Source organism: Pan troglodytes, chromosome 10 (genome assembly GCF_028858775.2).
Source record: "Pan troglodytes isolate AG18354 chromosome 10, NHGRI_mPanTro3-v2.0_pri, whole genome shotgun sequence".
Lineage (NCBI taxonomy): Eukaryota > Metazoa > Chordata > Mammalia > Primates > Hominidae > Pan > Pan troglodytes.
Genome location: NC_072408.2, coordinates 42,410,194 through 42,425,877, shown reverse-complemented (window position 1 = coordinate 42,425,877; position 15,684 = coordinate 42,410,194). Strand labels below are relative to the sequence as shown.

The 15,684-nt window shown below is 47.3% G+C and overlaps 1 protein-coding gene across 3 annotated transcripts; it reads left to right on the top strand.

Moving 5' to 3' along the window:
• The first annotated feature begins 4,757 nt into the window (after positions 1-4,757).
• On the top strand, positions 4,758-10,190 carry PRR13 (proline rich 13). 3 transcript variants are annotated; one of them, XM_016923335.4, is made up of 4 exons: positions 4,758-5,007; positions 5,904-5,942; positions 6,600-6,982; positions 9,565-10,190. In XM_016923335.4, exons 2-4 carry the CDS (start codon positions 5,924-5,926, stop codon positions 9,607-9,609), a joined length of 447 nt encoding a protein of 148 aa, XP_016778824.2. In that variant the 5' UTR covers positions 4,758-5,007; positions 5,904-5,923; the 3' UTR covers positions 9,610-10,190. The 3 variants fall into 3 exon arrangements, with proteins under 3 accessions (XP_016778824.2, XP_016778825.2, XP_016778826.2); XM_016923336.4 differs by having other exon boundaries at positions 4,774-5,015; XM_016923337.4 differs by having other exon boundaries at positions 4,924-5,796.
• Positions 10,191-15,684: the final 5,494 nt, after the last annotated feature.

Here is a 15,684-nt window from a genome sequence, read left to right as displayed (position 1 = left end):
GCCAAGATCGTGCCACTGCACTCCAGCCTGGGCAATGGGGCCAGGGCGAGACTCCGTCTCAAAAAAAAAAAAAGGGGGGGGGCAAAGGACATTAACAGACATTTCTCAAAAGAAGATATGCAGCCAACAAACATGAAAAAAAGCTCAACATCACTGAACATTAGAGAAATGTAAATCAAAACCATAATAAGATACTATCTCATGCCAGTCAGAATGGTGATTATTAAAAAGTCAAGAAATAACAGGCCAGGCCTGGTGGCTCATGCTTGTAACCCTAGCACTTTGGGAGGCCAAGGGTGGGTGAATCACTTGAGGTCAGGAGTTTGAAACCACCCTGGCCAGCATGGTGAAACCCTGTTTCTACTAAAAATACAAATATATATATATATATATATATATGGCAGGTGTGGTGGCAGGCACCTGTAATTCTAGCTACTCGGGAGGCTGAGGCAGGAGAATCGCTTGAACCCGGGAGGCAGAGGTTGCAGTGAGCTGAGATCCTGCCACTGCACTTCAGCCTGGGCGACAGAGCAAGACTCAGTCTCAAAAAAAAAAAAAAAAACCCAAAACCAAAATCCAGATGCTGGCAAGGTTGTGGAGAAATAGGAACATTTTTACACTGTTGGTAGGAGTGTAAATTAGTTCAACCATTGTGGAAGACGATGTGGCGATTCCTCAAAGATCTAGAACCAGAAATACCATTTGACCCAGCAATCTCATTACTGGGTGTATACCCAAAGGAATATAAATCATTCTATTACAAACATACATGCATGTGTATGTTCACTGTAGCACTATTCACAATAGCAAAGACATGGAATTAATCCAAATGCCCATCAACAATAGACTGAAAAACTGTGGTACATATATACCATGGAATACTATGTAGCCATAAAAAGGAATGAGATCATGTCCTTTATAGGGACATGGATGAAGCTGGAAGCCATTAACTTCAGCAAACTCATGCAGGAACATGTTCTCACTCAAGTGGGAGCTACACAGTAAGAACACATGGACACAAGGAGGGGAACAACACACACTGGGGCCTGTTGGGGGGTAGGGTCAGGGGAGTGAGAATATTAGGAAAAATAGCTAATGCATGCTGGGCTTAATACCTAGCTGATGGGTTGATTGGTGCAGCAAAATTGGTGCAGCAAACCATCATGGCACACATTTAACTATGTAACAAACCTGCACATCATGCACATGTACCCCAGCACTAAAAATAAAAATTAAAAGAAAAAAAGTTTAAAATATTTCAAATGCTTTAGTTTAATATGACATATTTGGCATAAAATTTATTGTCTTAAATTTTTTTGTATCCCACTTTGTTTTTTTTTTTTTTTGAAACAGAGTCCTGCTCTGTTGCTTAGTCTGGAGTGCAGTGGCATGATCTTGGCTCACTGCACCCTCTCCCTCCCAGGTTCAAGCAATTCTCATGCCTCAGCCTTCCCACTAGCTGGGATTACAGGTATGTGCCACCATGCCTAGCTCATTTTCTTTCTTTCTTTCTTTTTTTTTTTTTTTGAGACGGAGTCTCGCTCTGTTGCCCAGGCTGGAGTGCTATGGCGTGATCTCGGTTCACTGCAACCTCCTGGGTTCAAGCGATTCTCCTGCCTCAGCCTCCTGAGTAGCTGGGATTACAGGTGCCCACCACTGCGCCTGGCTACTTTTTGTATTTTTAGTAGAGGCCAGGTTTCACCATGTTGGCCAGGCTGGTCTCGAACTCCTGACCTTGTGATCCATCTGCCTCGGACTCCCAAAGCGCTGGGATTATAGGCGTGAGCCACCGCACCCAGCCATGCCCAGCTAATTTTTTGTATTTTTAGTAGAGATGGAATTTCACCATGTTGGCCAGGCTGGTCTTGAACTCCTGACCTTGTGATCCACCTGCTTCAGCCTCCCAAAGTGCTAGGCTTACAGGCATGTGCCACCCCGCCTGGCCCCATTTTTTGTATATTTAGTAGAGACAGGTTTTCGCTATGCTGGCCAGGCTGGTCTCAAACTCCTGGCCTCATGTGATCCACCTGCCTTGGCCTCCCAAAGTGCTGGGATTACAGGCACGAGCCCCATGTCCTGTCTATATCCCACAAATTTTGGATCTAATATTTTCATTATGGCTTCTTTCTTTTTTCTTTTTTTTCTTTTTTTGAGACGGAGTCTCGCTCTGTCACCCAGCCTGGAGTGCAGTGGCACAATCTCGGCTCACTGCAAGCTCTGCCTCCTGGGTTCAAGCCATCCTCCTGCCTCAGCCTCCCGAGTAGCTGAGACTACAGGTGCCTGCCACCACGCTCGGCTAATTTTTTTGTATTTTTAGTAGAGACGGGGTTTCACCATGTTAGCCAGGATGGTCTTGACCTCCTGACCTCAAGATCCGCCCGCCTCCGCCTCTCAACGTGCTGGGATTACAGGCGTGAGCCACCCCGCCTGGCCTCATTATGGCTTATTTCTTTTTGTGTTCTTTTGTCCAGGCTGGAGTGCAGTGGTACGATCTTGGCTCATCAAAACCTCCAGCTCTCCAGCCCAAGTGATCCTCCCATCCCAGCCCTGAGTAGCTGGGATGAGCCACCACGCCCAGCTAATTTTTGTATTTTTATTAGAGATGGGGTTTCCCCTGTGGCCCAGGCTGGTCTTGAACTCCTGGACTCAAGTGATCTGTCTGCCTCAGCCTCCCAAAGTGTTGGGATTACTGGTGTGAGCCACCACACCCGGCCTGCTTCTTTCTTTCTTTCTTTTTTTGAGACGGAGTCTTGCTCTGTTGCCAGGCTGGAGTGCAATGGCACCATCTCGGCTCACTGCCATCTCTGCCTCCTGGGTTCAGGTGATTCTCCTGTCTCAGCCTCCTGAGCAGCTGGGATTACAGGCATGTGCCATCACACCCAGCTAATTTTTGTATTTTTAGTAGAGACGGGGTTTCACCATGTTGGCCAGGATGGTCTCGAAATCCTGACCTTGTGATCCACCAGCCTTGGCCTCCCACAATGCTGGGATTACAGGCATGAGTCACCATGCCCGCCTACTTATTTCTAAGTATGTAATTTCCATCATGGTTTATTCTTTCCATGGTTATTTTAAGGTAATTTATTTATTTATTTAGAGATCCAATCTTGCTCTGTCGCCCAGGCTGGAATGCAGTGGTGCGATTTGGGCTCACTGCAACCTCCGCTTTCCCACGCTCAAGCGATCCTTCCACCTTAGCCTCCTGAGTAGCTGGGACTACAGGCGTGCACCACCACCCTCGGCTAATTTTTCATTTTTGTAGAGATGAGGTCTCACTAAGTTGCCCAGTCTGGTCCTGAACTCCTGGCCTCAACTGATCCTCCAGCCATGGCCTCCCAAAGTGCTGGGATTACAGGCATAAGCCACAGTGCCCAGCCTGGATGACAGTTTAAACAAAAAATTGTTTAATTTTTTTCTTAAAAAAAAAAAAATCCAGCTGTATGTTTGCTTATATTTTACATTGCGGTCAGAGAATATGTATTGAACAGTTCTTTCAAAATCGAATTGCATCAGTTGAGACATGCTTAGCTTAGAATGTGACCAATTTTTATAAATGCTCTAAGCATGCTTAAGGAGAATTAGCAGTCGTTAAGTTTTGAGAGCATGGTTCAAGGTATGTTCATTAGGTCAAGTTTGTTGATTGTATTTTTTTTTTTTTTTGAGACAGAGTCTCACTCTGTCACCCAGGTTGGAGAACCCTCCCTGGGTTCAGTGATTCTCCTGCCTCAGCCTCTCAAGTGGCTGGGATTACAGGCACATGTCACCACGCCCGGCTAATTTTTGTATTTTTAGTAGAAACGGGGTTTTACCATATTGGCCAGGCTGGTCTCGAACTCCTGACCTTGTGATCCGCCTGCCTCGGCCTCCCAGTGCTGGGATTACAGGCGTGAGCCACTGCGCCCGGCCACTTGTATTTTTTTTTTTTTTAAAGGCTGGGCACGGTGGCTCACGCCTATAATCCCAGCACTTAGGGAGGCCGAGGCGGGCAGATCACGAAGTCAAGAGAGCGAGACCATCTTGGCCAACATGGTGAAATCCCATCTCTACTAAAAAATAGAAAAATTAGCCGCGTCTGTAGTCCCAGCTACTTCGGAGGCTGAGGCAGGATTATCGCTTGAACCCGGGAAGCGGAGGTTGCAGTGAGCCGAGGTCGCACCACTGCACTCCAGCCTCGTGACAGAGCGAGACTCCGTCTCAAAAAAAAAAAAAAAAAAAAAAAAAAAAAGGGTGGCCATTGTAGCAATTCAGGGGAGAGATGAATCCAGGCGACAGATGATGGGAGGTTTGGAGCAGGGAAGACAGAGAGAAGTGGAGAGATTCCAGATATATTTGAGAGACAAAACTGATAATTTGGGGTAAGGGAGGTGAAGGAGACAGAGGGATCACGGACGCCCTCCTTGGTTTCTGGTTTAGGCTACTTGACAGATGGCGGAGCTATGCAATTGAGAGAGGGAATCCTGGGAGAGATTATGAAATCTCTGTATCTTCCGCAAGAATGTTTGTTTGCTTCCCTTGCGAGTGTAAGACGGAGCCGGGAACATTGAGGCTTGGGGCTGGGACTCAGCAGCTCTTCTGCCCTTGCCGAGAACTCTGTCTATATCTGTATTACAACACTTACCATAGTGTATTCATTTTACAAGGTATTGCACCCAGTGAACCATGAGGTAAGAGAGCAAGGGCAGAGTTTCTTCTCGGTGTCTCTAGGACTTTGCCCAGCAGCTGGCCCCGCCCCCTCCAGCGCTCTCCGCCTAGCCCCGCCCCCAGGAGATTTCCGGCTTCTCAGTACTGGCCTAGCCGTAAAGGGCTCCACTCCGCCCCTAGAGCAACCGTTTCCTCCTCAGTCGGACCAGAGTGATTGATTAGTTTGTTGTCTAATCATCAGTCGAGCGGCCACATAATTACCAATTAGGCAGTAGCAGAGGCGGGTGCCGAAGCACGGGGTCTGGGTGACTAGGAAGAGCCGAGACTGCGAAGGAGAACGCATCAAGCCCAGGCGGCGGTGGAAAGGTGATGGGGTATCTGGATTCCATAGGTTTTTCCTTTTCCCCTTGCTAGGTCAAGAGTCTCTTCGCAGCTTGGGGCTAGGATCTTCATTTGCCTTTTTTCTTTTTTGGAGGAAGGGGGTTGTGTCCACATATTTAAGTATTTGAGGTTCTTGGGCAACTTCCTTCTTACTTCGCCTCGAGGCGTATCCTTTTTTTAGCCTGAGGTGGGGTCCTCCCCAGGGAGAGAGAAAGTTGTTTGAGATCCTTTCTTACTCTGTGCGTGGTTAAAGGCCTCCGGACTCAGTTCCAGGGAAAGGGAGATGAGTGATGGTGGGGCCGAGACTCGCGGGTACTGCCTACTTCCGAAGAGTTAGACGCTTCCACCTGGGTGGAGGGGCCCTGGGAACTAGATTCCTGTGTTAGGAACCAAGTAGGTATTGAGGGCGAAGAAACAAGTGGAAAGAGACATTTCTTTTCTTTTCTTTTTGAGACGGTGTCTTGCTCCGTCGCCCAGGCTAGAGTGCAGTGGCGCGGTCTCGGCTCACTGCAACCTCTGCCTCCCGGGTTCAAGCAATTTTCCTGACTCAGCCTCCCGAATAACTGGGATTACAGGTGCCCGCCACCGCGCCCGGCTAATTTTTAGATTTTTAGTAGAGACGGCGTTTCACGATGTTGGCCAGGCTGGTCTCGAACTCTTGACCTCGTGATCCACCCGCCTCGGCCTCCCAAAGTGCTGGGATTACAGGCGTGAGCCACCGCGCCCAGCCAGAAAAGAGACATTTCTTATGTGGAAGTTGTGGTAGTTCTCCAGGTAGGAGAGCCTACTGTGGGGTGAAGACGTTAGGGCTGGGCTCCGGTGCTAAGTCCACTTCCTACCTCTAGACCGTCATCTTTTTTGCCTCATTTCTTTCTCCTCAGGCTGGAGGACACACCTAAACATGTGGAATCCCAATGCCGGTAGGTGTTTGGGGGTTCTGTTCCACCCCTAACCCTTTTTCTGATGGGCTCTATAACAGGAAGTTTCTGTATCAGTTCCCCTACCCCCGACCTGCTGTACCCGCAAAAGCAAAGTCCTTAGTCTAGAGCTGACCAGTGCTTTTTAATTTAATTTTATTTATTTATTTTTTGAGATGGAGTCTCTGTTGCCCAGGCTCACTGCAACCTCCGCCTCCTGGGTTCAAGCGATTCTCCTGTTTCAGCCTCTGGAGTAGCTGAGATTACAGACGCATGCTATCACGCCCGGCTACTTTTTGTATTTTTAGTAGAGATGGGGGTTTCACCATTTGGCCAGGCTGGTCTCAAACTCATGGCCTCATGAGATCTGTCCACCTCGGCCTCCCAAAGTGCTGGGATTACAGGCGTGAGCCACCGCGCCTGGACTGACCAGTGCTTTTGTCTTCCTCAGAGTTCACTGTCTCCCTCCTCTCCCTAGCCCTTCCAGGGACATTCCCCCTTTTCTCCCCAACTCAAGTTTGTCTCCCCTACCCTCCATTCTTCTTTGTCATCTTTCCGTTTCCCTTTAAGTATTGAGTGAGAAAGAATCTCTTTCTTTTTGTTGTTTGTTGTTGGAGACTCTGGGGAATTCTAATGTTTATTCTCTGCTTCTTCCACCAGGGCAGCCAGGGCCAAATCCATATCCCCCCAATATTGGGTGCCCTGGAGGTTCCAATCCTGCCCACCCACCACCTATTAATCCACCCTTTCCCCCAGGCCCCTGTCCTCCTCCCCCAGGAGCTCCCCATGGCAATCCAGCTTTCCCCCCAGGTGGGCCCCCTCATCCTGTGCCACAGCCAGGGTATCCAGGATGCCAACCGTTGGGTCCCTACCCTCCTCCATACCCACCGCCTGCCCCTGGAATCCCTCCTGTGAATCCCTTGGCTCCTGGCATGGTTGGACCAGCAGTGATAGTGGACAAGAAGATGCAGAAGAAAATGAAGAAAGCTCATAAAAAGATGCACAAGCACCAAAAGCACCACAAGTACCACAAGTATGGCAAGGTCAGTACCCTCTGGAGACTGGCTAGGGAAGGAGTCCCCCCTCAGAGGGACTAGGTAGGCAGGGGTTGGGTGAGGGGGATTGACATTCTGTGGACGTGAGGGATGACAATTTTGTCGCTCTGGTAGATGATTCTTCCTTTTTATAAAAGATTGCTACTGGGAAGAATCTGATTATCTTGAAAATAAACATCAGGCTTCTCCTATCTGGGGGGAGTTAGGGTGAGCCTTAGAATGGATTTTAGAATCAAAAGCCAAATCTTTTCTGCCCTACTCTCCCAGAACTTTTGCTCCCCTCCCGCCAGGTGCATATTCTAGCAAGTTGGACACGCCCACTGACATTGTCAAAATACCAAAGTCATTCCTTTGACAAAGCAAGGTCTTATAATAATTAACAGAATTAATCTGTCTAGTTCAGAAGTTCCTTCTGTCTTTCATCAGTGTTCTTAGGGCGTTGTGTTAATTACATGGGCCCTTTGCCCTATCATCCAGCAGAAAAAGTGAGGACAAGAGCAGTCAGTGACTCGGCCTCTAACAAAGCCTAGCACTAAGGAGGTTTTTTTTTTTTGTTTTTTTTTTTTTTTTTTTGAGACGGAGTCCCGCTCTTTAGCCCAGGCCGGATTGCAGTGGCACGATCTCGGCTCACTGCAAGCTCCGCCTCCCAGGTTCACGCCATTCTCCTGCCTCAGCCTGTAGCTGGGACTACAGGCGCCCGCCACCGCGCCCGGCTAATTTTTTGTATTTTTAGTAGAGACGGGGTTTCACCGTGTTAACCAAGATGGTCTCGATCTCCTGACCTTGTGATCTGCCCGCCTCGGCCTCCCAAAGTGCTGGGATTACAGGCGTGAGCCACCGCACCCAGCCCTAAGGAGGTTTTATACTCAGCTCCAAGACTAAGTATCTTTGTTTTAGAGGAGTGTTAAAAATTGGTAAGGGTGGGCCGGGCGCGGTGGCTCACGCCTGTAATCCCAGCACTTTGGGAGGCCGAGGCGGGCGGATCACGAGGTCAGGAGATCGAGACCATCCTGGCTAACACGGTGAAACCCCGTCTCTACCAAAAATACAAAAAATTAGCCGGGCGTGGTAGCGGGCGCCTGTAGTCCCAGCTACTCGGGAGGCTGAGGCAGGAGAATGGCGTGAACCCGGGAGGCGGAGCTTGCAGTGAGCCGAGATCGCGCCACTGCACTCCAGCCTGGGCGACAGAGCGAGACTCCGTCTCAAAAAAAAAAAAAAAAAAAAAAAAAAAAAAAAAAAAAAAAAATTGGTAAGGGTGGCCAGGTGCCATGGCTCATGCCTGTAATCCTAGCACTTGGGAATTATTAGCTGGGTGTGGTGGCGCATGCCTGTAATCCCAGCTACTCAGGAGGCTGAGGCAGGAGAATTGCTTGAACCCGGGAGGCAGAGATGGCAGTGAGCCCAGATCTCACCACTGCACTCCAGCCTCGGTGACAGACAAGACTCCATCTCAAACAAACAAACAAAAAATAGCAAGGATAAAAGCAACTCTGAGGACAACTCTGGAAGGATTAAACCAATCTGCATCTTGATGAGGCCTCCATTTACATTTAACTGCCCGGTATTTATTTGCCTTGTGGATTCTAATTCCTGATTCTGGGTCTTTGATAGAAATCTGAAGAGAAGGCTGTGCGCCGTGGTCCACACCTGTAATCCCAGCACTTTGGGATTCTGGGGCGGGCGGATCACGAGGTCAGGAGTTCAAGACCAGCCTAGCCAACATGGTGAAACCTGTCTACTAAAGATACAAAAAATTAGCTGGGCATGGTGGTGCGTGTCTGTAATCCCAGCTACTCCGGAGGCTGAGGCAGGAGAATCTCTTAAACCCAGGAAGTGGAGGTTGCAGTGAGCCAAGATCATGCCATTGCACTCCAGCCTGGGCAACTGGGTGAGACTCCGTCTTAAAAAAAAAAAAAAAAAAAAAAGGTCTGAAGAGAACTGAAGAGAATTGAGATTTAGTGGGGAAAAGGGGGAGAAATTACCCTGGAGAGACTGAAAAATGTTTTTATTTAATAACTGTAGCATTGCTGGGAGTATATGCTTAAGGAACCTTGAATAGAACTCCCAGCCTTTTCTTACACCTTCCCCACTTTTTCCCATTGTGCTTGGGAAAAAGTAGAGATACATGCACATACAACTGCTGTTTCTACTGTCTTTTCTTAGATTTGTAGAATCCAATTTCTTAAAATCATAGGACTTTGCACGCAGCTAATGAATAAGCATTGAAAAGGTAACAGCTGTTTCCTAGCACTATACTATGCTTGTGCCTGTAATTTATTCCTTGCCTAGGCATCGATTCAGGTAAAGAAAGTTGGAAATTTGCTCCAAAGGCAATATGTTAAATTTTTTAAATTCCGTGTGATAATTTAGGATGGTTTAATCCATTCCTGTATGCTCACTGCTGAAGGAAACCCTTGCTTTTGTTTAGGTACAGTCTGTTCAAGACTCCTGACCTTCTTAGGGAAGCAAGGGATACTTGGGTGGAGGGGTGGGGCACCAAAGAATGGCCCACGGAGTGATGAAAGGTCATTTGGATCTGATGCTATCTTCTTTCCCCTTTCCCCTTGCAGCATTCCTCCTCTTCCTCCTCCTCTTCCAGCAGTGATTCTGACTGAATACAGGCCCTGGACCCTTCCCTCAAGTCTCACCAGTTCTGCTCTCCCATCAAGCTTCAGATGCCATGTTGTACTGGGGGAATGTAGCCCTTGTGCTCCCCACCCCCTACCTCCACCTGAGCCTCACCCTGCTGTTGAGCCCTGAGTGGCTAGGGGAAATGGGAAGAGGATTGCCATGGCCTGGCCATCTTGTTGCTGCTTGGATAGCTCATACAGCTAATGAATTAGGCAGGGGAGCTATTTTTTGAAGATGATGAACTAAATGTTGAAGACAACTTTGAGATCTGTAAAATGTGATTTTTTACTTCCACTTATAATACTTGTGATTGGGGAGGTTTGTGGAAATTCAATTATGATGAAAAACCTCTATCTTTTTTGTAATGTTGGCATACTTGGGGAATTTAGTGGCAAATACATTCCCCAGCAGGCCTTTTGTTGGTTGCACTAACTGCAAGGTTGCTGGGAAGTAGAGTCCATTTGGTTGATGAGCTTTGACTGCGGTTTTGGAACCTTACCTCTCCTCCTTAGTCCAATATGCTGTCTCGGGTCCTATTCAAATAAAGTTATTTCTCCTGGTCTCAGCTCACCTGTGCTATCACCTTGGCTGGGCATGGCACATTCTACTACTTTTGCTAACCTTCCACAGACCCTTTAAAGTGTATCAGTTTCATAGAAGGGAACCGGAGCATCAGTGAGAAAGACACTGTATGATTCCCATGTTTTTTAAGTGGGAGGACTCTTCAAAATTGGCTCAGGCAGAGTGGCATGAATCTTTATTGTCTTCCCTTGGGTGAATGGATATAGGCCTTTAGCTTATATGTTTTCATATCTGCTACAGAGATTCTTAACCCTGGCTGCCCATCAGCTGTGAGAGAGTAATTTGGGGCTTTGCCCCAAATCTACTGAATAATACTTATTTTTATTTTTTTTTAAATTTTTTCCTAAAACTTTTTATTTTTATTTATGTATTTACTTATTTTGAGATGGAGTTTCGCTCTTATTGCCCAGGTTGGAGTGCAATGGCGCAATCATAACCTCCACCCACCAGGTTCAAGCGATTCTCCTGCATCAGCCTCTCAAGTAGCTGGGACTACAGCCACCTGCCACCATGCCCGGCTAATTTTGTATTTGTAGTAGAGACAGGGTTTCGCCATGTTGGTCAGTCAGGCTGGTCTCAAACTCCTGACCTCAGGTGATCCACCTGCCTCAGCCTCCCAAAGCGCTGGGATTACAGGCATGAGCAACCGCACTCGGCTAAGACTTTTTAGATGTGTCCCTACAAATCAGTATATTTAAGAAACTGTGGGCCAGGCGTGGTGGCTCACGCCTGTAATCCCAGCACTTTGGGAGGCCAAGGCAGGCAGATCACATGAGGCCAGGAGTTCGAGACCAGCCTGGCCAACATGGCGAAACCTCGTCTCTACTAAAAATACAGAATTAGCCAGGTGTGGTGGCACATGCCTGTAATCCCAGCTACTCAGGAGGCTGAGGCAGGAGAATGGCTTGAACCTGGCGGGTGGAGGTTATGATTGCGCCATTACACTCCATCTCAATCTGTGAGGCAGACGTTCAGTCAGAATTGGAGCTCAGACAGTCCGGCTTCTGAGTCTGTGCTCTTAACCCAGTGGCTTCCAGGCAGAAGCAGCAGTATTACAAAGGCACCAAGTTGTAAAAAGTGTACGATGAAAGTTAGGAGCTCCTCAACCTGAGTTCCTGAAAGCGGGAAATGAGGCTGCAGTTGGGGACATGGGGCTAGAGGAAGGAGTGGACTTAAGAGATGTTTCTGAGGTGGAACCCATGGGTTTGGGCACTGAGTGTAAGGCTTGAGGAGGAACAGGGAAGAAGGAGTGTTTTGAGTTGGCTATACTGCATCTATAGCTTTCCCTGGAAAGAGTTCTATGAAATAAATGCCTGAGGTTTTATATTTTACAGCTAGCTTCTAATTTAATTAGAAAATCCATGGCCGGGTGCAGTGGCTCACACCTGTAATCCCAGCACTTTAGGGAGCCGAGGTGGGTGGATCACCTGAGGTCAGGAGTTCGAGACCCGTCTCTATTAAAACTATATAAATTAGCCGGGCGTGGTGGCAGGTGCCTATAATCCCAGCTACTCGGGAGGCTGAGGCAGGAGAATCGCTTGAACCTAGGAGACGGAGGTTGCAGTGAGCCGAGATCTTGCCACTGCACTCCAGCCTGGGCGACAGAGCAAGACTCGTCTTAAAAAAAAAAAAGAAAAAAGAAAATCCAAAGTAAAGGTCCACTTTTCCAGTGTCTTGGATTTGGGGGCCATTCTAATTTTTTTTTTTTTTTTTTTTCTTGAGACGGAGTTTTGCTCTTGTTGTCCAGGCTGGAGTGCAATGGCGTGATCTCGGCTCACCGCAACCTCTGCCTCCTGGATTCAAGCGATTCTGCCTCAGCCTCCCGAGTAGCTGGGACTACAGGCACGTGCCACCACACCCAGCTAATTTTTGTATTTTTAGTAGAGATGGGGTTTCGCCATGTTGGCCAGGCTGGTCTTGAACTCCTGACCTCAATCCGCCTGCCTCGGTCTCCCAAAGTGTTGGGATTACAGGAGTGAACCACTGTGCCTGGCTCTTTCTTTCTATTTCACATTGTTCCTAATATAATTTGGGGGGTGGGAGGAAAGGAATTTTTGTCCTCAAGCCTAATTTTCCACTTGAGGAAGCTACCTCTCTTTAGATGACTCCATCAATTTGGGGCTGCCCAATAAAACGTGACTGAGGGTCAAGGGGTTAGCGTGCAGTGGCATGTTCAAGGCTCACTGCAGCCTTGATCTCCCTGGTTCAAGTGCTCCTCCCACCTCAGCCTCCCAAGTAGTTAGTACTATAGGTGTGCACCACCACACATGGCTAATTTTTAATTTTTTGTAGGGACAGGGTCTCACTATGTTCCCTAGGCTGCTCTCGAACTCCTGGCTTCAAGTGATCCTCCTACCTTGCTCTGCCTCCAAAAGTGCGGGATTACAGGCGTGCACCACCATGCCCAGCCATCCCTCTGTTTGTGTTTTTTTTTTTTTTTTTTTGATTGTTTGTTTCTTTGAGACAAGGTCTTGCTTTGTTGCCCAGGCTGGAGTGTAGTAGCACACTCACAGCTCACTGCAGCCTTGACCTTTCAGGTTCAAGTGATCCCCCCACCTTAGCATCCCTAGTAGCTGAGACAACAGGTGTGCACCACCATACCTGGCTAACTTTTGTATTTTTTTTTTTTAAGACGGGGTCTCTCTCTGTTGCCAGGCTGGAGTGCAGTGGCATGATCTCAGCTCACTGCAACCTCTGCCTCCCAGGTTCAAGCAATTCTCCTGCCTCAGCCTCCCAAGTAGCTGGGACTACAGGCACACACCACCACACCCAGCTAAGTTTTATATTTTTAGTAGAGACGGGGTTTCACCATGTTGGCCAGGATGATCTCAATATCTTGACCTTGTGATCCGCCTACCTCGGCCTCCAAAGTGCTGGGATTACAGGGGAGAGCCACCGCACCTGGCCATACTTAAATATTTCATCATGTACATCCTAAAAACCATTTCTTTACATAAGCATGGTTCCATTATTACACTTAAGAAAATTACAAATACTTCCTAATATCATCATTCAGATAGTGTTTGAATTTTCTTTTCTTTTTTTTTTTTTTTGAGACGGAGTCTTACTCTGTCACCAGGCTGGAGTGCAGTGACGTGATCTCGGCTCACTGCAACCTCCGCCTCCCAGGTTCAAGCGATTCTCCGGCTTCAGCCTCCCGAGTAGCTGGAACTACCGACGTGCACCACCATGCCTGGCTAATTTTTGTATTTTTAGTAGAGATGGGGTTTCATGATGTTGGCCAGGATGGTCTCGATCTCCTGATCTCGTGATCCACGTGCCTCGGCCTCCCAAAATGCTGGGATTATAGGCGTGAGCCACCGCGCCCAGCTAATGTTTGAATTTTCTCACTTGTCCCTTAAATGTCTTAGGCAGCAAATTTTTTTTTTAAACTAGGAACCAGGCCGGGCACAGTGGCTCACGCCTGTAATCCCAGCGCTTTGGGAGGCTGAGGCAGGCGGATCACGAGGTTAGGAATTTGAGACCAGCCTGGCCAACATGGTGAAACCCCGTCTCTACTAAAAATACAAAAAATTAGCCTGGCGTGGTGGCAGGTGACTGTAATCCCAGCTACTCAGGAGGCTGAGGCAGGAGAATCACTTGAACTCGGGAGGCGGAGGTAGCAGTGAGCTGATACTGCGCCACTGTACTCCAGCCTAGGCAACAGAGTGAGACTCCGTCTCAAAAAAAAAAAAAAACAAAAAAAACAACCCAGGATCCAAGCAAAAGCCACACATTATATTTGGTTGTTATTGCCTTAAGCATTTTTAAATTCCTGCTTTTGTTTTATTTACTAATTAAGAGATGGGTCTTGCTCTGTCACCCAGGCTGGAGTGCAGTGGTGCCATCGTAACTCACTGCAGCCTTGAATTCCTCGGCTCAAGTGATCCTCTCGCCTTAGCCTCTTGAGTAGCTGGGACTACAGATGCATACTACCATGTTCAACTAATTCTTTTTTTTTTTTTTTTTTTTTTTTTTTGAGACGGTGTTTTGTTCTTGTTGCCCACGCTGGAGTGCAGTGGCGCAGTCTTGGCTTACCGTAAACTCCGCCTCCTGGGCTCAAGTGATTTTTCTGCCTCAGCCTCCCGAGTAGCTGGGATTACAGGCATGCGCCACCACGCCTGGCTAATTTTGCATTTTTAGTAGAGGTGGGGTTTCTCCATGTTGGTCAGGCTGGTCTTGAGCTCCTGACCTCAAGTAATCCGTCCGCCTCGGCCTCCCAAATTACTGGGATTACAGGTGTGAGCCACTGCACCTGGCCAATTTTTTTCTTTTTTTTTTTTTCCATTGCTTTTTTGACAAGACCAGCTAGCTGTCTTGTGGAATGTTCTGGGTTTGCAAAATATCTCCTTGTGTTGTATTAAATTTCCTATAAATTGCAAATCAGATCTAATGACTTGATTAGATTAAGATTAAGCACTTTTGGCAAGAATATTTAATAGATGATGTGGTGTCCTTCTTGTTGCATTTTTCCAAGGATCACACGGTGCAAAGTTGTCCTACTATGAGTGATGCAGTTTGATCATTTATGTACTTGGGTAAGGTGGTAACTGCTAGATCTGTCCATTTGAAGTTGCTTTTAAAAAATTTGTTATTTTTGCTACTCGGGAGGCTGAGGCAGGAGAATCGCTTGAACTCAGGAGGCTGAGGTTGTGGTGGGCCGAGATTATGCCATTGGACTCCAGCCTGGGCAACAAGAGCAAAACTCCGTCTCAAAAAAAAATTTGTTATTTTTGAGACAGGCTGCAGTGCAGTGGCCGTCATCATGGCTCACTGTAGCCTGGACCACCAGGGCTTAAGTGATCCATCCACCTCAGCCTCCTAAATAGCTAGGACCACAGGCGTGCTCCTAGCTCAGGAGGCTCAACTCCTGAGCTCAAGCGATCTGCCTGCCTCAGCCTCCCAAAGTGTTGGAATTATAGACGTGAGCCACTACCCCTGGCCCATTTGAAGTTACTTAAAAAAAAAATTACATATATATATATGTATTTGCAAATCTGTGTGGTGATATTTGATATTTGGTGTCATGATAGTATCCCGTTCCCTAACAACCTTTCTCAAAATTTTAATGATTGATACACTTGCCTGAATCAATTATTTCATTCTGGGTTGCAAAATGGTGACTTTTCAACTCTCATTCCTTTTATTTCTTTCATTCCTTCTAGATTTATTACATGGAACTCTTTAAAAAAGAGCTTTCCCTTATCAATTACAGATGAACTACATACAGTTCTTCCTAAAAGGAAAGTTAAATGCTTAATTCTTCCCTTTTAAGAGTAAGGAGTTTATACAATGGTCACCTCTAACGTGGCAAGTTAGTTTTTTTCCTTTTCTTTTTTGAGTATCCCTGTAGATTACTATCTTCATCCTTTCTCTTTCCACCCATCCCTTTTTCCTCCTCTCCACTTCTTGATGCATGGCGACTGCTCCCTCTCCGCACTAACATCTGAACTTTCCAGCCAGTCCACTAGGGGCCA